This window comes from Gallus gallus, chromosome 1 (genome assembly GCF_016699485.2).
Source record: "Gallus gallus isolate bGalGal1 chromosome 1, bGalGal1.mat.broiler.GRCg7b, whole genome shotgun sequence".
Lineage (NCBI taxonomy): Eukaryota > Metazoa > Chordata > Aves > Galliformes > Phasianidae > Gallus > Gallus gallus.
Window position 1 is genome coordinate 53,483,059 of NC_052532.1, and position 23,103 is coordinate 53,506,161.

The 23,103-nt window shown below is 45.1% G+C and overlaps 1 protein-coding gene across 5 annotated transcripts in view; it reads right to left on the reverse strand.

The window, feature by feature from the left end:
• The window catches only part of BTBD11 (BTB domain containing 11), a 181,239-nt gene that overhangs the window by 72,755 nt on the left and 85,381 nt on the right, over positions 1 to 23,103 (reverse strand). For all 5 annotated transcript variants that reach the window (XM_025155608.3, XM_046908905.1, XM_015287907.4 and 2 more), the window contains exon 2: positions 10,107 to 10,256. In XM_025155608.3, the coding sequence (XP_025011376.2) occupies positions 10,107 to 10,256 (150 nt within the window). The remainder of the gene's footprint in view (positions 1 to 10,106; positions 10,257 to 23,103) is intronic.

The following is a 23,103-nucleotide window of genomic DNA, read 5'->3' on the forward strand; positions in this document are numbered from 1 at the left end:
GCTGAGTAAGGAGAAGCAGCAGCAGAAGGAATGACGAGTGCAGGGCAGCCAGCTCAGCATCACTGCTGATGCAAGGCTGGAGAAACTCAAGCCTCACTGAGATTGATGGCAAAACTCCAATCAATTTCAACACGACCAGGAGTTCATCCTTTTATTCTGTATTTCCTCGATTGCTTCTTAAGAAACCTAAACCAATTCAAGCCATTAAAGCTGAATTAATGCTTCTTATGTATAAAGTATCATTTAATTACATTATACCAGGAATTGATTGGCTTAGATCTTGCTTTACCCTTTGCTATGTTATCTCTGGCTACACTTGAAATAATTCTAACAATTATTATAACATTCCTCTATTAGACACAACTCAGGGCTTAAATAATCAATACCTTTAAAGCACTGAGCTTCACAGAGGGCAGTAAGCAAGCATAAAAAGCCGCATTATGAGCTTGCTATCTAGTGGGCCAAACACTGGAGGCAGGACAGGAATCTCTGGTTTCAGTTTTATTCCGCTGTGTAACCTTGGAGCAGCCACCACACCCCCAGTACCCTTCTCTATTCCAGCCACATCGAGTTACAGTGCCAAATCTTCAGGGCAGAGACAGTGTCTGAGCACATCAGGGCTGAGGAGGGAGCTGATGGGCATGCACACTGTACAGCAGTACTTCATGCGTACTCTGTAAGACGTGGGGTAGCGTAACATCTGGTTTGAGATGCACGTGCACTCTTTCAGCCCCTGCCACATTTTGCTTTGTCTGTTCTTCCTCACTAAGATGCTATATTGCTTCTCTATTTGCTTCCAACAAAGAACGCATCAAGTTCAGTTGCTTTATTCACTGATCTTGAAACTCTTCTTGACTCTGGCCCACATAGCCTATGCACATGCAGCTCCTTGATGGGGCTCCCTGCTCTGGCCTTCAGCAGTCGCTCAGCCAGCTCAAGTCTCAACACAGAACCCAGCCTCACCTTCACACTAAAGCAAGACTCTCCTTGCCAGCACTAAGAGCTGCAGTCTACCTGAACATCATGGGCAGTCTTGAATTTGAGGCCAATTATAGAGAGGGAAACTCCCTGTTCATCACCGTGTCAGCCAGCTCTGCTCTTCAGAGCCACAGCAATGCTTTGCAAGGTGAACTCACCTGCTCACAGCATTGCTGGCTCTTGTGTGCTTGTGCAGCTTGCAGTTTTGCATGGTTTCCCTTCCATCCTGATGGGTACGTGTGAGAATCCCAGCTTCTGGCCCTCAAAATACATCTCAAACAAACGAGCTGAGTGCATCCAAGAGGCCAATAAATCCCCGAGTGCAACACTGCCAAAAATACTAAAATAAATCCCAGATTGGAGTTGCTCTTGTAAGCCGCTGATGATGCTCCCGATGGCTGCGGTGTCATGATGCAGGGGGCAGGGCAGGGATCCACACTCCATATCCACTGCACTCCCTCCTGCCCCTGTGCCACGGCCTGCAACCCATCTGCGGAGCAGACCGCGGAACTGAGCTGCCTGATGAAAAACCTCGCCAACATGACTTTGTTTTTAATTTAAACCAAATAAACACTTCCACAATTTATGCAACGCGAGCCAAATGAGCCGCCACACCAACTGTTGTGCTGGCAGAACTGGGGAAAGGAAGACATCACATCGTGTGGGAGAGACAAGAAACGAGCAGTGGGGCAGGGGGTGCGCGGGCGTGCTTGTGTTTTGAAGCAAGGAAGCAAGAACTGGAGGGAAGGCTCCTGGAGCACGGCAAAGACAGTGGCAGTTCCTGGATGAGCTTGGCAGCCCTCAGGAGAAGCCCAGGCTGGGCCTGCCTGCCAGCAAAGGGACGTAGAAAGCAGGGCTGCAGCCACCAGCACTATGGCCTTCCCACAACTACAAGAAGAAGGGGCTCTCAGTGCTTTTTATGAACTCAAGACCCACATGCATACATTTAATTTAAAGATTCAGAATGTTATGTAACATGCGTGCTGTGACACGGGCCTGGTTTAAGGCCATACTGAATATTTAAGGAATAGCTTCACTGACTGCAAGTCGGAGATGTGATGTGACAGGGAAGGTTAGGCTGCATGGGGGTACTACATTCAGCAACCCGCAGCACGCAACTGGAATGCTCCAGCCTTCTCAACAGTGACCAGCTAAACATTTTTTGACGGTGAATGCCTTCAGTAAGACCTGTTACCACCACTGTTTTTATTTTAGACCCCAATGCTTACCAAGTGACGTGTCTATTTTGCATTGTTTAACAGAGAGTGGGGAAAAAAGCAGAACAACAACACAAGGAAGAAGGAAGAAATGACAGATGTCTAATATCCCTCTTCTGACAAGCGTCCTGCAGGATTTTATGGTCTGGTGTGATGGACTTGATCTTCCAAATCCACCTGCTTAGGAGCAGGCTCAGGGATAGAGCTGTGCAGCCTAAAGCATTCAGCTGGGTGTGTGCTTGCACAGCCGTGCCCAACTGGTGAATGATGCTGGGCTGATCCTTGCTCAGCCGCTCCCAGTGACACCAGTCTCAAGTTTTTCTTGTTCCAAGAACAACTTAGAAACCATATTTCTACACACAGTTGTTCAACGTGTGTCATTCCTTCAAAGCTCAGGGGAGGGAGGAGGATCTCTGGTGCCACCACAGATCTCTTCAGGCGTGACCCTAGGGCACTGAGCAGTAGGCCGTATTTATAGAGCAAATGTGAGAATATACTGCAAGCAGAACCCATTGGTTCAGTAACAGTGGTCTGACCACCCCTCCAGCTCTTCGTGACTCCATTCTGCATGTTGGCCTGCTCTGGAAAGTCATGCCCTGCAGTGGGGCCTATGGAGAGCAAGCATTGCTGCTTCATGGTGTTCCCTGGGTGAACATGTTCTCCTGAAAGAATGGGACAGAGCCAAAAGCTGCAATTCTGTCCATCCTTCAGAGCTGTCCGCATGGTTAGGAGAAGTTTGGGATAGAGAGCTGCACTTCAGATACCAAATTCTATAGCATAGCCAGCAGTTTCCAAAGTTTTCCCCCTTACAAGCACACGACTCAGGTTCAAAGTCCCTTTCTTGATATGGATTCATCTCACAGCTCAGCATTAAGGCCTTGGATCTACAGCTTTTGCTCAGGGCCAGCTCTAGAGAGACTGTGTTGAAAACATGAATTATAGCCCTGATAAAAAATCAAGACCAATCCAGTTAGATTGCTATCTGGTAGCCATGGCATCCTGCATCCTCCCTATACTGTAGTGAAGTCTTTCTCCCTTCCTGCCTGCCTGTTGCATCTGGTTTCTGCATCAAAGTGATGCATTGCTACAGCTCACCCAGGCGTATGCCTGTGAGCGCATGAATGCAGGTGAATACAAGCAGTTTAACAGCGCCTCTTGTATGACAGCAGAGTGCCTGCAGTCATCTGCTCAGTCAGCTGCCCAAAGCATCCACACATTTATGATTCCAGCTGCACTGCTCCTACATGTTTGCTCTGCCTCTGGAAGTCCATCCATCTGTATGTCTCGGAAGTCAGCTAAGCAAAAACTGCTTGAGCAAAACCTTCCCTCAGATGATTTACTGGAGGTCTCTATTGTTAACTCCCAGCTGTCCTAGGAAAGGAGTCTGCAGAAAGCTGGGGTGGGGGCACACAAGAAAGTGTCTATCACACACCTTACTGTGTGCATGCATCATGTATATTCTAACATGGAGCTATGCTATTCTTGGCATACAGTATTCTCCAAATCCAAGAGCCAGCTGCCTGGGGCTACAGATGCACTTGGGGTGGCATAACACACAGTCACTGGAATACCCCACCTGCTGCAGAATCATCATCAAGCTCACCTTGAAGTAATCTCCCCATTTCTGTCACATCTGCTTGTCCACGGCACCAACATTGCGCCCTGGTGTGAAATTGCTCCTTGCTATCCCAGGCCATTTTTTGTTTTCCTAACAGCCACTTATCTCTCCTACAGAAAAGCAGAGGAAGGAGCTGTGGTCCCAGGCTCTGAATTTGGTACCAAAAGACAGGACCAGTACACAAGCAGCCAATTTCAGCTCCACTGTGCCCCCCAGCAGATCATTTAACCTTTTATCTCGTCTTATCCCACCATCACAAGAAGGTTCTATTTATATGACAGAGTACGTGTTTGTGTGCAATTTAGTGCTTGTAAAGCCTTTGAAGATAGAAGAAGGATTGAATACATCCCATTAAAAAGCCACAATAATAATTAAACCTTTTCAACTTTACATACCTATTACAGTAATATTCTTACTTTCAAAATCTCCTATCCAATGAGGCAAGCGTAATGTTTAGATTTGACTCCCCTCATACAATGTCAGCCCCAAACAAAACAGCCTTTGACTCAGAAGTTCAACTCCTCACCTAAGGCAGAGCCCTTCAACTCTGCCTTTTTGGACCACCATAATTGGCTTTTTCTCTGGCCTGACATGGACCCATTCACTGAATTAAGAGCCCCACGTGCCTGAGCATGCCAGGATGAGCGTATTCACTCTGCCCCAGCTGACTGCCTGTGGTCTGCCTGTGGATGATAGCAAACCTGAGGAAAGGAAAATGCTGTTTTAACAGTCTGTACCTCAAAGGTGATTTATGCAGGCGAGTCCTGAGCTGATTTGTTGGGTTATGGGGGAGAGTGGTGGAGGGCTGGAGCTCCAGAATCCCCCATCCACCAAGGTGATGACTGTACTGTCAGCAGTGACAGCTGCATTGTCACATCCAGGGAGTACCCACTGAAGCTGTCAGCTCTATGGTCAAACTCTGCACTGAAGGGAGCACTGCCATATGAATTGCAGGACTCAGCCAGCATCTCTGCTTAGCTCTGCACTGCACTGAGTGAAGAGAACTGTTAATCAAGAAAAAGCTCTGGTCTTTCTCTACAGTGCTGCTTAGTCTAAGGAAAATATCTGACAAACAGTGCATTTGTTCTGGCAATAAATAGGCACAGCACTTAAAACAATTCTCCTTCAAATGCTACCCTTCCAGCAATCACCTTTCTCCCAGCATTTGCTTAAGCCTGGACTTTACCTCTTATTTACAATATAGGAATCAATTTGTATGGCTCCTGCAGCCCTCCTTCCTGTTGGCTGTACAGGATTGAGACTAGATGAAAAGACAAGGGAGGGGATGCTGACTTTCATCATCTCCTTGGCTGGGGCTGAGAGCAGAAATGAAAAACAGTGTTGGTATGTACAAGCACATTTCTACTAACACTTGAGCAGTAAAGCTTCCTTTTATCCCTAAAGTGTGCCAAGATCTACTGGGAGTCTGTTATTTTGGAATATTCAGCACTGTGGAGGCACAGAGAGGATGATGGGGAAGAGTAGCATTTTTTCCAATGGTGAAAAGGAAAACCTCACTGAGACCTGAGTGGTGATGTGGAGGAAATACCAGCTTGAACATCAAAGTTGGAAGCTGTTTAAGTTAAACATCATTCAGAGGCTATGAAGCGCTGAGATCAGCAGTGTTTAGTTTCATCTTCATCTTCAGATTACCCCAGTTTAAAATGAAAACACCTACTCCTCCCAGTTAACACTCAAGAGTAATACCTCCCCATTACCAATCACGCATGGTTTGCACAAGACTGGACAGCCAACTTCTCACTGAGGAAGGCCAGAGCGACCTGGCCATCTCTGGACACAAAGCAGGCCTCGAGCACAGATCTGCTCCTGTCTAAAGAGGGAGGAGATTAAAGGGAAAAACTGGAAATCCAGAAGAATTCTCCTAGTCTGGAGATATGTTCTATAAGAATAAACAGTGAAATACTGTCAAGCTGCTCTTTTAAATCCTATTATTTTAGCTGTGCTTCAGTTCTTCCCAATGTTCTCTATAAAATAAGCATTTCAAATGAAATGACATTATTTTAAAACACACTGTAGTAGGCAATTCAATTCCTGAATACTGAAATGCCAGTATAACATGGGCAAAATTTACTGTTGTTCTTTAACTTTCCGCCATGTTCATTATATTTTAATGAATAAGGTTTCACATTAATTTTTCAAGCCTTTTCCTCAGAATCACATATTACCTCAGTAATTGCGTTACAGAATTAGGTCTGTATTTACATTCTCCTCTTGAATCCTAGAGACAAAACCTTGCTTTGATTTTCCAGAGGTCAGCAGTATTACTTCTTCCTATTTTCAGAAGAGCACCACAGAGCTAGCAGCACTGCTCTGCCACGCCGGGACGTCCCAGAGACAATCAGTGCCCATGCCATGGCATCCAACCTGCTAACTCCGTGAGATGATAGCAGAAGTAATGCCACACTATAGTGGCAAGAGGGATCTGTGGGCACCAGAGAAGCATCTGTAAGTTTGGATACACCTGAGGACACCTCACTGAAGGTCAGCCTTCTCCTCTACAGGGGACTGTGTTAGCATTCCTCTACAGCTGTGCTCACCAGCCCACCATTTCCCACCTTCTCTCTTACCTCTGTCGCCCTTGGGGAGACACGGTTCACCTAAATGGCCTTTTCTAATGTGCTAACAGCAAGAATGAACAAATGCTAATATCACAGTCCAGATGACCACGAACTTCACCCACAGGTATCACCACTGATGGATACTGAAGTTTCCAGGCAAGGCAGGAAGAAAAGGAAATTTTGGACACCTCTCACCCATCCTGCATCCCCCTTGGTGGATGACCATGCCCAGTGGGATGGGCACACTGCAGCACAGAGATCCCGTCAGCATGCTCTGCAGTTCTGGGGCTGAAAGGCTGCTGGTTGATACCACCAGCAGATCCTGACAAATGGCACCAATCGAGGTGCGCCAGCTTCAGGAAATGTGAAGCTGGCAGAGAGATAAAGAAGTTCAGTTGTCCCCAAAAATGTCCTCAAAAGCCCTTACCACAGCATTCTAAGAAGCAGTTCCTCATTGGCATGACAGTAGATATAGTACTCGTCTGCCACAGCAGACAATTTCTGCATTACTTAAAGGAATGACACAGCCAGACCGAGTAGCTTAAGCTGCTGTAAGTGACACCATTAATTCATTTCATGCTGCAGCCAAAAGGTGAAAATTTTCCCCCAGCAAATCTTCAGCCCTCCCCTGCATATCCTGCTGTCAGCCCTTGACAGAAAAGAAAGAGGAAAGACAAAGGGAGTAAGAAGATGGGCAGGAGATAACACGAAGGTAGCAGACCAGAAGGTACCACACATAGGAGAAGGTGGGGATACCACACTATGCAATGCTTTTCACTTATGATAAGTAACTCTATTTTCCACCTGCGACAAAGACAAGGACTGGGAAGAAACTGAGAAGGCCTGAGCAGAAGAAATACAGATGCTGGCCAATAAGCAGGTCCCCCTTGCCAGCTGTCATCTTCCAAGGGATAGATTTGATTTCCTGTTCTCCATGTCTCTGACAGCTGGTCACACTGCTACATGTGAGCATGCCGGAACCAAGAGTCAGGGATGTCTTTCCTCCAATGAAATGTACATGTGTTAAATCTAGTTATTTTGTATGCTCTCAATGCTTTAATTATTAATGTTGATAAACTATAGGAAATCTCATTCAATTAGAATCATCTGGTTTTTTTCCACCTCTGAGACAGAAGTAGGTTTCTTTATTGAAAGATTACTCTGCCCTTGTTTCCTGTGCAGTTATGAAGAACACAAATTAAATCCTGACTCCTGGGACACTGCAAGCCATGGGATGTTACAGACACACACTTGGGTTCTGCTGCTGTTACCACAGCAGGTCAAGCTTTCATCCTTGCCATTCATCCCTGGTTTCAACCTATTCCCCTCTTCACAGCTACTATGCTCTTAATTCCCTTCTGTTTCAAAGTTACGCCCATTCCCTTGATTCATCCCCACAAGAGCAGGGGCTTTTACATAGGTAATGCTTCCCTCACATCCCACTTTCTCCATGCCAGAACTTGCTATATCCCCTTCTCTCCACAGCACCAATTCTAAGGCTCTACAACCCCTACCCCACACCGTGACAATCAGATATCCTCTACTTCCTCAGTTGATACCCAGGTGTTCCCCATGGCTCTGCTCTGCTGCTGCTTCCCCAGTCTCCCTCCATAGCCATGGCTCGCTGTAACCTCCACATCACAGCCAGCACTGATTCCAGAGGCAGACACACAAGTGCTGAACAGACAGGCAGCAGCACCCCTTGTATCCCCACATTTTCCTCTGTTTAATGATCTTCCCTTAAATCCACCACGTTCTGCTCACTGACACCCAGCACTTCCCTCGATGCTTCAGAAGTGAGTTTTGAACTCTGCAACAGCATCACTCCACAACACAGATTTCTATCTGCTTGAACAGAAAGCCTTGCAAGCTTTGCCAGTTACCACTACTCCTACGATTTCTTCCACGACATGCGTCTGCTTGCAGAGGATGGGGAGGTGCCCTAACTGTTGTCCAGAGGGCTTTCTGGAGTGCTGTCAGCCTGCTGTGTGCCAAGCTCTCTCTGACAGCTGCATCTAACTCCCACTGAGACGCTGTGTTCTTCAAGTTGGCCACCCTGAAGAGTGTTTTGCCTGCATTTGGAGTCAACTGACACATACAGAGCAAACTGTATTCACCGGGGGTGAGGGGGTCTTAAAGGTCCTGGGTCTTCTGTTGTGTATAGAAGTACAAAATAGTGCAAGATGGAAAAAAAAACATACAACAAAACCTCTGAAATATCCACAGATCACATGCTTACTAAAATACAACCATATGTACCTTAAGAGATGGAGAAGTATCGTGAATAATTTACTTGGCAGATGGAAAGTACTGTTGTGTATTTCATATGAGTGAAATAAATAATCAGAAATTACTTAATTTGAGTAACACTGAACACCTGATTCCAGAGACTGAGCAACACTTCATGCTAAGGCACGTAAGAGCTCTTGGCTTGTTGACATTTCACCAGAACAGAACAAAATTAGCAAGCTGAAAACAGAAATTTATATTGCGGCTTGCAGATAAACATTCACAGTGCATCCACTGGGCTCATAAACAGCACCTAAACTGAGCCCTGACATTATGAAATGGCTGCATTTCATGGCTCCTGTTGTTACAGAAAAGGCTGAGAAAGTGCACCTGAGATGACAATGTGTATTGTTTAGCGTCGATCACGCAGAATCCAACATTGAGAACAGTAAGTTGAGCTGCATGTGTTTTTACATTTGACCCTACAGTTTCTCCCTAAAATTTCAAAGTGGAGCTCAGGAAAACAAAAAACAACTTTTTTTTTTTCTGAACGTCTGTTTTCCCACCCATAACTCTGTCTCTCTATACCATAAATGTGACTGGGAGGCTCCTTTACTAACAAAAAATCCCAAAAAGGCTCTTTTGCTAACTCTAAACTCCATGCTGTATGAAGATTTACATGGCATTTGCCTCCTGCCATCAGAGCAGCCAGGTAGTATTCATCTATTCATAGTATTCATAGTATTTATCTGTGCTGCAATCGAAGCTTTCAGATATCATAATTAGGCACATTTCTCCAAAAGTGTTTTGATTAATAACAAATTATTTCTATTCCAGGTGCTAATTGCTCTGCTTCAGGTTTGAGAGGTGGTTTTTTTTTTTCCTCTGCTAAAACTGAAGAAAGACAGGAAGATCGAGGGACCTCTCCTGTAACATAGATGGATGTAGCTCTGCTTCAGTCTGCAACTACTGCCTAAATGTATTGCAACCTTCATCTTTTTGCCTGCCCATACCAAAACAGGACATCAGTATGTCCGATATTTGCAAGGGTAGCAAAGGTGTGAGGTACTGTCAAGCATAATGTAAGGAAGATGAAAGAGAATCATAGAATCATTCAGGTTGGAAAAGACCTCTGAGATCATCTAGTCCAACCGTCCACCTACCACCAATATTGCCTGCTAAACCACGTTCCTAAGTACTATACCTACCTTTTCTTTAAACACCTCAAGGATCTCTCACCTCTAAGAACAAGAGGAGTGCGTGCAAATGATCTGTAGCCACTGCTAAGACTTCTTTCTTTCTATGGCTCCAGCTTCAAGTTTCAATGCCAGCAATGGAGCATAAGCATGGCTCAAGTCTGCCCCAATGTCTCCTTCAGTGTTACACACGTGCTCCTGTCTTCCCGCTGCACAGCCAGGCAATGCAGGTGGCTTTGTTTTACTTTGAGGAAAGAAATCCAAGCACTTTAAACAACCTTGTACTTACTGAGCTCGGCAATGCTCCCCACACGCGTAGCCAGCAAAGACTGCTCGATGGTCCTTAGCTCGGACTGGCTGAACATCTGCACTTCTCCAGGCTTGTTTGACCGCTGCTGGTCTTTGTGAAGGTTCAAGCTGTCCGGCAAGCAGAGAACACCTACAGTGGATCAAAAAAAAAAAAGAAGTTCCATGTAATTTCAGTCACTACTGCTGTCACCACCTCGTATTCTTGGAACACTCTAAGGCCCATGTGAGTAGAGCCCAAAGACAATAAGTATTTGCAACTCAATGTCACAGATGACTCATGTTCTCAGAAGTGGCCCTCATTAACTCTTCTGAATATCCTCAAATCACTCATGATGTCACCAAGGGATAATGCTTACAGAAAATCCCATGTAACTGCCCATGGTGGAGGTCAAGAGGGTTCCAAAGAAGCCTTCTAGAAACTACTCCAAAACCACGGTATCTCAGCAACAGAATCCTTCCTTGACTTTAAAATTATACACAAGAAGGTTGATATGTTTACAGGATTTTCCTGTATGGGGAATTCCACTGACAACTGCCAAAATAACAGGCAGCATCACGATGCCTGCTGTGTCATTGATGAGTTTATTGGATTTCTTTTGTAAATACAGCTCCCGACAACCGAACTGCATAGGTTTCAAATGCCCATCATGCAGAAGCCCTCAAAGCAGTCAACTTTTATGGGGAGGCAAAAGCAAGGCTACTGACATAAAAAAAAATTGACAATACACATCCATGCAGGCACAGAAGTCACTTTCTGCCACGATATCTAAACCCTCAGGGGCAGACAGAGGGCATGTGTTTGTTAATCAAAATCACTGTCACGCTATAAAACAGAACTTACGTACAACAGCAAATGCTTCATTACCATCCTTGAGTAACAGATACATGGAAGCTCAACCTGGACAGTAGGCTCTCCTCCCTTCCTGAGGTCTGAGAACAAGGAACTATGCCCATGCTTATCCATAGTATTGCCTTCCAAATCCCTCTGGGACCACACAAGTGGACACCCCTGGGAGGTAGTGGGGTTGTACCTCTTCATGGCAATTAAATTCCATCCTATCTCTGATTGTGGGATTTGCAACAATTTGCTTTGAAAATAAGATAAAGTAGGGAATGTATTTTTTTTTAAATTAGCTTCTACTCTTTGTTCCATTTAAGCACAGGGAAGAAATTCCCCCTTAAGGACCGAGAAAACACTTTACAAAACGCCTTAAGAAAAGGGTATGTATCTCATGTCTTCAGAAGGGAGAACTCAGGAAGTAACTGGTGACTAACTCTCTTGGTCAGTAATTCTGTTAGTATCATAGAATCAAAGAATGGCTTAGACTGGAAGGGACCTCACAGCCCACCCAGTTCCAACCTCGTGTCACAGGCAGGGCTACCACCCACCAGATCAAGCTGCCCAGGGCTCCATTCAGCCTGGCCTTGAATGCCTCCATGGACGGGTCATCCACAACTTCTCTGGGTAACCAGTAGGCACATAACATTGTAAGTCCCTTGCTGAATTGTTTATTTTGGTATTTAAACAACCCACCAAACATCACTGCTTTGGAGCACTGCAAGGCCAAGACATCAATGCTTCTGGCAAAGGATGTTTCTCAGACACTTTGTTAGCTCCACCAGCTTCACACATACGTCCCCCTCTCTGCCTGCAAACAGTCTAGTCTAAGTTCTCCTTGCTCAGTCAAGGCTCAGTGAGCACATCCTACATGAAAAGCAGGGGGCATACATTGGAAAAAAAAAGGACCAAAGGCCTCGCATCCCACAGCTGTAAGATAGCAGACTGGCTCCCCCTCCCCACACAGCAGTAAGACCAAATCAAATGCCTTAGCAGCTTGTTTGAGCACCGGGGATAGAAGAACGGAGGCAGCCATTAATCCCAGTCCTGACTGCAGGCCCACGGTTGTGGTGACTGCAGGCCCAGGGCTGTGGCAACTGCAGTCAAATAACATGCATATGGAGGAGAGCTGTGGGCAAGGATACAAGACAACGGACACAGCAACTGGGACTGAAAGATTAAAAGCACTGAGGTGAGGGGTAAAAAGGGGCAGCAATGAAAAAATATTAAACAAGCAATGAAAAATTACCCAACAGGCTTTCCAAATTCACTTCTGGTCTCTTAGTGTTTGCCTTGAATCAACACTTAGCATGACATTTGTATTCGGTAGACGCGCAGATCTGGAGATGTTCAACACCTGGATTTAGAACGCAGACTTGCTTGCATATTTTAATAAAGTATTCTCTCTCGGAAATGTTTCTCATTTATTTAGATTACTCTTCATAATTTTAATGGATAGAAATTAAGACAAAATTGGAAGTCTTCCCTGAAGAAAACAGATGTGTAGCATCAAATACTCTAAAAGACCTCTAAAAACAAGAAATAGTACAAACAACTTTATGTCATCTTTAAAAGAAAAAGAATACCCAACAAGAAAATAATTACTGAAAATACATGTTAAAGTGTGGGAAAAAGACACCTCCTTTAAAGTACCTTTAAGAACAGGACTGAAATGGTTTAAAATCGTAAGACATAAAGGAAAGTGGTCTCTGAGCGATGAGCGGTGGCATACAGATATTTATGCTCAGTTTTGTCTCTGCCTGCTCCCACAGCCGTGCTTTCCCTTACAAACAGCCCTGATGATTAATTACTCTGTTCCGTAGCGAGGGGAGTGTATTCTTAGGTTTTCAGATGAAAAGTGCAAATGAAATGCAAAATGTACCATTGTTAGAAAACTTAGCAAATTATAGGATATGTCACGCCAAAGGGTTTTTTCACTTGAGTGTGACATGATTAAAGCCATGCAATAGCCAAACATCTGATACTTAAACGCCAGCTTCACAACTATAATTGACCACAGCGGGTGACCAGTGGTGTGCTGGAAGATTTTTTATAACCCTCATCATTTCTTTTTTTTTTTTTTTGCCAGAATGGAGAGAGGGAATTCTATGCTCGAGCACACAACTCTGCCACTTTCCTAGCTTCTACTGTTTTCTCCTAAAACAATTAAAGAAAAGTTACTAAAATGCTTTTTGGCAGGAAAAAAACTTGCTCTATTTTATCAGTGTTTCGTGTAAAGCTCAAACTTGCTGATGAATGACTATGGAAGGAAATTGCTCCCTAGCAAGAAGGGAGCGTGCTGAATTGAAGAGGAATGCAAAAAAAAAAAAAAAAAGAAAAAAAAAAAGGTAAAATCTTTGTGATTATAAATGTGTTCTTTATATAAATAGAAACATTTAAATAGCCATCACCTGCTTTCACTGGCTTGGCTACACTTCAACCTCCTCATGTTAATTCCCTGCTGACTGGCATTATTCACTTGCTTTGTCAGCCACGACTTCAGCCCCACTGCGCTATACTTGATGCACAGGTAAGGATCTCATGTTTCCAGCAGCCTGAAAGACAGGGCATTTTCCCTTGCTTTTTTTGCTCTCTTGACTGTTGCTGCTGATGCTGTCATTCCAAGCCAAATATTTCTGTGCAGTATCTTCAGAAATAACTACAATATCTGTCTTTTCTCTCTCCTGGCGTTGCTAAATGTCCTTCCTTTCTGCATGGCTACTCAGCCTTGTGCTCTTCTTTGCCCATTACTTTATTCCTCATCTTCCTTCCAATTCACTAGAGTAGAAATCAAGCAGACTGTTGTAGCAGGATGAATGTGGGGCCACACGCGACATGCCCCTGGCTGCTCCACGCCCATGGTGATGTACGGCAGCCATACGTCGCCTTTATGACTGCTGTGAATCACTGGAGCAATGAGAAATAACCAAAGCCCTCCTGTGTGTTTGGCTTTTGTCACCTCTTGTCATGCTTGGCTGTAAGATCCTTGGGGCAGGTATCTGTCTAAGACATCCAGAATGGGTCAAACCCAAAGTTTGCTTTATAAGCTGCTGTTTTTGATTTGCCCTTGGCCTCAGCTTGCCTTGCAGTCTTTAGGCAAAAGACTGCAGAGAAACACAAGAAAAATGTTTTAAAATCAGCAGCATGCCAAAAAACTCACAGCGACAAGCTCCTAGTGCTCTCCTCCCAAATCTCCAGGGAGAAAAATACAACCATCATAGGGAAGATGCGATGCGCAATTAATACACTCTACATTTTTCCTGCCCTCCAGGCTCAGTGGAAACATAAGCCAGAGCTCAATCCCCACAGACCTACAAATCCCAAACCAAAGAAGTATTGCACAGAATGACATTGAAGATGCCTGAACTTGTAGAAGCAACAAGTCCTTCAAACCCTCATGCAATGTCTTCCGAAGCCAGAGGTACCTGGTAGCTCCATTCTGGTTTCCCCATGCAAATTCCCACTTCTTGTGCTGGGAAGGCAGATTTTGGCACAAATACATGCACATTCCTGTACGGAGCTGTGGGTACAGTCCCTGCAGCATGGCTGAGGTGTGCGCATATCCCACTAACATCCCACATGCAGTGCTGCACAGCAGCCCTTGGCAGAAACTGTCCCAGCGCCTGAAAGATCTGAGGGCCCAGAGCAGCTCTAACACTGGACACAACAGCAGCTGGGAAACCTCCACAGCCTTCAGGGCAGGAGAAGCATGGGTCTGTAGACCAAATTTCACCTAAACACAGAGAAGTCATCAAAAAAATCTAAGCCTCCTCCACTGTTCCTCTATTTAGACAGGTATCGGCATTTATTTATCTGCCAGCTGTTGCAAGCGTTGCCAAACAGTTGATTCCTGGAGTGCTGGCACCTACAGTGCCCATATGCCAGAACTGGCAATAGGGTTTCACATCCACTGCAACATTGGAGCCTGGAGGCTTCCCATGGTCTGCTGTTGTCACCACCCAGCTATTTTCACTGGGCAAAGGCAGATCAAAGGGCGCAACAGTAAAACACTGATACATGCAGTCTTCTGTACACACTCACTACACCACCATGAACGACCACACAATGGGAGAAATAATAAAATGGCAAGTCTGCTTATTTGGAATGGGAAGCAGTGTTTTGGGCAAAGCCATGTTACATCCTTAAGCATTTTGTAGTTTGGTCCCAAACCAGCTTCCCCAGCTAAAGAAACAGTTCAAGCACTGTGTCCATCTCAGAAGAATGAGAGACTGAGAGGAGAGATTTAGACGAGATATAAAGATTTTTAATGAAGGTAGTGAGGCACTGAAACAGATTGCCCAGAGAGGTGGTGGGTGCCCCGTCCTTGGAGACCTGCGAGGTCAGGATGGAGGGGCTCTGAATCCCTTGGTCTAGCTGTGGGTGCCCCTGTTCATTGCAGAGAGGTTGGATTAGATGACCTTTAAGGGTCCCTTTCAACTGAAACCACTCTATGATTCTATAGAACCTAAATGTGCAGTTCTAGTTACTGCAGGCCTGTACTGAAGTTTCTGTTCAGTCCCTCCTCTTCCTACCCACCTAGCGTAATCCCCTTTCTGAAGGTCACAGTTGTATTTCAAGGAGTCCGGAGGCATTTGATCAAGCTATTACTTGCGCATACAGAAAATGGACCGTGTACGATCATAAGATCATGCAGGTAGCACTGAATTCCATTCGCTGTATGTACATACACACAAAGAGACAAAACAGAGGTTGCCTGTGTTTCAAATTCTTTTGCCTTCTCTCTCCTTCAAATCCCATGGTCTAAAACAAAACAAACTTCCAACGGCACTAAATTAATACAAATGCCCACTAGACAATGTGATTCAAATGATCCATGCAGAGGCACCTAGCAGGAACCTAACACACATTTGTTTGTTTTGACTAAAACTATAAGCACTGTAAAGACTGTAAAACAGTTTTTTGCACGTTGTTAGCCTGTTCTTCTGAGAATACTGCTAGAGTTTTCCCTACATGTGAATCTATAGTCTAGATAGAAGGTTTTGCTGATACTGTTGTATTTTTTTCTTCAATTAAGGTCTCCCACTTTTAGTAGAAAATATTTCAAAGCATCTTTGATATCTCTATCTATCTCTTACATCTTAAGCAAACATACATATCTGAAAGACTTCTTATACTCCCACTTCATGGATTCTTCCCTGAGTTTATAGAGATTAAGAGTGCTGGGAAGGTACTGGGCAAATTACTCTGTAAAATGAGCCTGAAAACGGTAGTTAGCCCTGAACTGTCCCCAAAACTGAGAACTGTTCAGTGCTCCAGTGAATGCCAGCCTTGTCCAGGAGGACTAAGTTCAGGGGTTGGAATTCCATCAAATTCTTTTAACCATTTGACTTTTTAGACTAGAAAGTTTTTGAGTTCTGCCTCCTGCTCTCATGAAGCATCATAAGAACTTCAAGAATTCACAAAGCATCCAATCAGAAAATCCCTTTTATTCCACAAGTATCAAAATATTTCCCAGCACCAGGGAGCAATTTTGTGATCTATGGCATAAAGGCCCATTGGAAAGAGTGAAAAGGGACAAAAGTGTTGCCAACTACCTTTACAACAGCAATACACTTCAGTGAGTGCAAACCCACACAGTTGATATTCTGACACGTGGAAGATCTCTCTCCTGAGCCAACACCCGGTTGTTGTGGCAGCCACAAGCACGTTAAGAAGATGCACCATGCCACAAATTTTGAAGCATGTTGTGGAACACCCGGAACTCAGCACCCCAACATTGATGCAGAGAATATAGAACCGTAGAACATCCCGAGCTGGAAGGAACCCAATAAGGTTGCCCAAGGAGGCTGTGGATGCCCCATTCCTGGAGGCATTCAAGGCCAGGCTGGATGTGGTTCTGGGCAACCTGGTCTAGTGGTTGACGAATCTGCACATAGCAGGGCGGTTGAAATTACATGATCTTTGAGGTCCTTTTCAACTCAGGCCGTTCTACGATTCTATAATTCAATAAGGATCATCGAGTCCAACTCCATGAGATGGTGAACTCTAACTCATTCCAACTATGCAGAAGCTCCCTCCTGCTTGGGTTGCCAACAGCAGGCAACCTGCACCATGACTCTTAAGCTCAGCTTGTCAAACTGACAGGCAAGGCAGATGGAAAACATCTTGACTTCTCTTTACAGAAATGAGACTATGGGGAAAACCTTAATGCTTATCATATCAACCAGCGCTTTCAGTTAACTGAAGGCCTGGAAAGTATTCAAGGCAAGGAGTGCAAAGTGTCTTCTTTCCACGCATTCCAGCCTGGTTAAATAACAGGGAGTGGCTTTGCGTGGAGAAAATGCAAAGCACTTGGGAAAGCTAGAAGGTGATAAAAAGTTTCCAGAATCAAAGTCGCAGAGGAGGCAAAGCAGCCCAAATGAGGAAAGGTGGGACAGGCGCAGGAATCAGATGCAAGTCAGGAAAGTAACACTGCTTTGTGCGTCTTTAACACCTACTAGCCAAAGCCATTAAGAAGCATTACCAGCTCTCCACTTAGCCTCCAAGGCGCTGGTGCTAAGCAGCTAAGATACTATGCACGTCCAATTTATATGTGAAATGGAAGTAAAGCACTGAAGAGCTTAGTAGCTAATTCAAGGTGAAATAAGAAATGTCAGAGAAAAGCAGGAGGAGAGCATGAGGCCTCTAGTTATGCTGTTTAACCACAAGAGATCACCCTTTCTCTCCTGGAAAAATCAGCAGAAGAGCAAAAGAAAAATGCTTAAAAATGATTAATACGGGGATCCTAATAAATCTGCCACGAAGGGATCAACAGCAGCGACCACTGATAAACCACAGACAGGAGTTGTGCGAACCGCAGGGGCTGGGATCCTACCCGAACAACTGCAATCATCTGAGCCGTGCGAGTGCAGCTTCGTTATTTCATCTGGCCAAGTGTGGAGGTTTCGTCTGAGCAGTTTTGTCTCTGGCTCCTCGCAATTGGAAATTTCAGCAACTGTTTGCATATCTGGAGAGCAGTTTCTTCCAAAGCTGTGTGATCGTTTTCAGGGCAGTACCCCAGCTGAGCTGGATCTGATTTCATCAGAAGCCAGAATGGATGATCGTTATCCAAAGCAGAATACCTCTGTGAGTTATTAGAACAGATGTTATAGGAAGATGAGATAATAGAATTATATTGCTACACACGGCTGTGACATCTCGTCTTGTAAGGAGTTTGTTAGCACAACACATTCTACTTAATTGGGACGTTCTCCTTATTAGGAGCCTTCTAAGGCAATCACTTTAGCCTAATGATAATGAGTGGCAATCGCTGCTGCTTTAAATGGCATTGAAGTAACAACAATTCAACTAAATTAGGATATATTCTGCCGGTACCAAGCAGTTAAGTGGTGCACAACCAAGTGGAACGCAGGACGGATTTGATTGTTGAGGTTATAAATTACAAAAGAAAGAAGAATCGGGAGATTAGATCCCGCTAAACATAGAAACTAAACTCCCAGATCAGCAGCAACAGCTTTACATTTATTTTTATTAAGATATAAAGAAAGCAAAACCTCGGTCCCATCAAAATCAATCACAAAACTTCTAAATCCTCAAAGCCACCACTGAGAGGAAAGAAGAGCGAACACAAAGCAAGCCCGTCCATAAACAAGAGAAGTAGTGGAGATCCATCTCCTCATGCTTTTCCTCTGGTCTCTACCAGGTCCCAAGAGCGGCCCTGGAGATCCTCCTGTTGGGCATGAGATGGCCCTCATGGCCCTCTGTTGGGCATGAAGCAGCCAATGCTGCTCAGTGTAGTGCACCCGTGGCTGGACAGCCAGCATCTGCCGACGGCACAGCGAGCAGCACCCAACGTGAAGCCGCATTCCCTCCTTTTCCACAGCAAGGAGGCTGATGTGCCTTTACCTACCCGTGATTTTCAACACATCTCTCCCCCTTGAGCATGAAGCGGCATTTTATGGACTTCACAACAGGAAACTGCTCAGCAGCATGCTGTGATCAGCCAGGCTATTCCATTATCACAGTAGTCATACAAGTTCCAGTGCAAGCTGGGATTATTTTGGCACAGAGATGTTTGAGCTGACACAGTGTGTTTATTTTACACAAAGCACCCATCGGCTCGAGATTACCTGGGTCTGAGCTATGCTGCCCTGGAAATAGCAATGTGGAGGAGAAAGGCTTTCTATCACGCTCTTTGACAGGAGGCATCGAGGTAAATAAATAACAATAATAAAAAATACAGCTGTCATCTTTCTTCTCTGCTACATGCAAATAAATACAATATGTGCTGCCCTCGGTGTCTCAGTACCAGCTAGAAGTTGATAGATTGTGGGAAATTTGCAGGCAGAAAAGAGAATGATGAATGCGTTGGCAGTACTGGCTGGGGTGGAGGCTTAGGGATGAATCTGGATTTTGCAGCACGCAGCCTGACCACGAGATGCCTATTCCAGGTCCAGCCAGCACTCAAGGTGCCAGGCACATACAGGGGGGAAAGGATGTACACTGGAATAAATATGGACTTTGGGAATGCACTGCAGTACTAACTCATGCGAGGAAGCGTCTGTCTAAAAACAGGCAAAATCCCCCATTAGGCTGAGAGTTCGTAGAAGGTCTAAGCCTTTGAGTCACTGAAAATGACCAAGAATGCATTAGCAGTTTTTTATTTCCCAGAAAAAGACCCGTCGCCTGATAGCAGCAGAACAAGGGGATTCAGTGATTCATAGCCTAATACGCCTTCCTAGAGCCCGTAATTTCCACCACTCATTACCACCAGCCTTCCAAAATGCCCGTCCACAACGGACGACTTCCTGCTCAGCGACCGGAATGCATGCAGGGCACGGAAGCCCAGCTGTGCTGATAAGGCATCTTTCCTAGCCCAGCCGGGGCTCATCCATTATGTGATAAACAAAACACCAGCAACTCATCGGGTATTATCACATACGTCTGTGTTCAAGTCTGGTTTTTAGGAGCTACAAGTTTCTCGTAACCATGCCATGGTACGGTGCACCTCTTGAGAACAAAGGCTGAGTATTTCAATTATGAATGAATAACCCCATGCAAACACATAATCCCCCATTTTTGTGAGACCTACTATCCAAACAAACTCCTACACCGGGTTCTGCAGATACAGAATGGCAGTACAAAATGCTTGATGCAACAGACCATTTTTTTTGCATTGTTTTCTCTGTGTACCTCCATTCATTTGGCATAGGCACCAAGTGTTGGATCCCTTCAAGGCATGGCCCCATCATTTCAAAAACACCGATGTGCTTGCAATTTCTGAGCAGTTCCACTGAGTACTATACAATACACTTGGCAAGAATATTTAGAATACCTTAAAAAAAAATACCTCCCCCATTTGCTTCAATATTTGTAAAGATCAGTATGCCTTTTACAGAAGGGACTGTTTGCCAAAATTCCTCCCTTCGCCTCAAAACATCATCAGCTTGTACAAAAGCCATGAATAATACATAAATGACAAAGACATTCAGCGCTCGGACTGAATACGGGGCATTCCCATACCACTTACCAACCCAATCCTTTACACTTCACTAGCGGGCATGGTGTCAGCAGCCAATAACGGGACAGAGAAGAGTGGGACAGAGCTCCTGTGGTCTGCGTGCAGTTGCTGCTCTACAATTGCATGCACATCTTTGTGGAATCCATACATTCAAAGCAGTGAAGCATCTGCCCTTACCAGGCTGGGGTAGGGGGCTGACTGGAAGGTGATATACGGTTCTGTGGAGCTGGGCCCACCAAAGTGCTGAGCCCTCTCCTGGAGAACGCTCAGGTATTATCAAGAAGTAGTGCAACGATGATCATACTTCAATGGGGGGGGGATAAATCATCAGCCCCCAGCATTGCCAGGAGGGTACATGTGAATTGAGTACAGAAATAAATGAGCAAAACCCACAATCATTAGGGCACAGAGCTGTGCTTTGGGGGGAAATTCAGGCAGCTTGGGCAGAACTTACTGACTTTGTCAAGGTTGGGTTTTATCCCTGAGCAATGAGTTCTGGGTAAACTGGAGCATGCGGAGCCCACAGCAAAGGCTGAGTAATTAGAATTTCCTTTCAACCACTTGAGCAGATGACTATCAGATCAGCCACTCCACCCTCCCCAGGAAAGCCCACGCTTCATGAAAGCAGAGATGTTTAAGAAACACACGCAGCTATTTACTGGCTCTAGGGCAGTATCCCATCACCCTGAGCACTGACCACACTCCCGCCCACCTGGCAAAGGGCAGCGCTGAGCAAACTGAATGAAAACCACCATCTCCTGAAGGCAGAGGGCATAGGACCACCGCCATCTCATTAGCACTCACAACCACAGTGCAGGATGTGCCCTACAGCCCCCTACCCACCCCCAGCCCAGGTTGGCTGCGTGATTTGGGGGATTTCTAGCAGTTGAGCTCCCCGAGCTCAACCAGGCATGGCTGTGAGCTGTGCGGGTCTGGGGTATCCCCCACCCCCCAACCTCAGTCAAAGAATAAGGCTCTGCCTTCGGTACATGCTTCAAGGGGTTTTCGCCATGTATTTAAAGCCAAGAACTTGTCTAAAAACTTCAGTGACTGGAAAGCCTGGATGGCGGCCAGGGGACAGTCCTTTCTAAAAGTAACCTTTACGTTCTTCAAAAATTCCACTTGGCTTACAGTGTAGACACGGCTTGTCATTAGCACGTGTTTTGCCATCCAGACCTTTGATATAGATACCTACAGCAATAAATCAGTCCTGACCAGTAAAGGTTAGCCTAGATGTGTATGTATATATATATATATGGTAAAATCATTACAGACAATGAATAAAATTTACGAGAAGAGACATTAGACTACGTCTCTGGCAGACTTTTATGACTGGTTGCCCCACAGATTGGCTGGCTGACCCCATTTCAAATAATTCCAATTTTACAGAGCTGACAGACGCCTTCTTCCCCCACCCAGCTACAACAAAGCTGTGTTCAGGTGCATGAACTCATTACAGGGCTACCAGATTAACTGAAGAAAGACTTCTAAAAATTATTTAACGGGAGTTAATTTTTTCTTTCTTTGATCCCCACAGAGTATCAATTTGTACATTCTGAGTTTTATGACATCAAGATATACAGTCTTACTCCTAAAATACCTATTTCGGTTTTTTGAAAATGATGCCCTCTATTACTTTTCCCAGACAGAGAAAGCTGTGCATTTATTCTGCGAGCAGTTAAAGGTCAAACTCTGTTCTCACTTTATGCATAATCTCCAGATTTGAACCTCTGCATTATTCATTTCCTCCACTTTTTCACCCAGACGTTCACATACAAATTCACAAACACCCAGAACCCTATAGTAAAGGAATACGAGCGTTTCCCTGTCAGACCCTTCTGCGGTGCACCGATTAGCCAGTAGATAAGGAATAAACAGATATTCAACATTATATCCTCCAGGTTCAGTGCAGTCTGTGGCACGACCACATCTCATTCATCCTCTGCTTTGAGTAAAGCACGACGCTGTTCCTCATGGGCTCACCTCTCCCCATACTACCCTCAGAGGGACAGAGCTACAGCATCCATGGCAGCGCCTGGGCTGCCCTCGGAGCTGCCTTGTCTTCAAGGCCTTCTGTAGCACACCGGCATCTCAGCTAGAAGGGAGAACACACCGGCATCTCAGCTAGAAGGGAGAACAAACTGTGGGGCAGTGAAGGCCCTGCTTCTGCCCCCATTGCATCCTTCTTGGAAATGGCTGAGCTAACTCTGCTGAAATGGTTCCAAACATATATGTATTTTAATCAGTTGTGAGGGGGACATCTGCCCTAGAAAATGGAAAATGCAGTTGGAACATATTACAGCAACCCAAATCAGGGGCATGTAATGATAATCAGCAGGTAGCTGTAACAGCAGGCCATGCTAACTGCCTCACCTCTTACATCTCATCCCTTGGCTTTATTTAGCCTTTTCTCTTCTAAGCAGACTGAAAGAATCCAACTGATATTTTGAAACTTCCAGACTTGGCTGCAGTGAGCTACATTACTTAACAGGCAGGCTGGCTAAGGAGCAGCACGTGCTCTAGAGGACATTGGAACTGAAGATAAATCTAGTCTAAATAAACTTACTCCAACCACATTCTTAGGAGTACTGACATGTTGCACTTCCAAGTGTTGCACTTATTCCAGTCTCTGTGGACAGCACAACACAATGCTCCCTG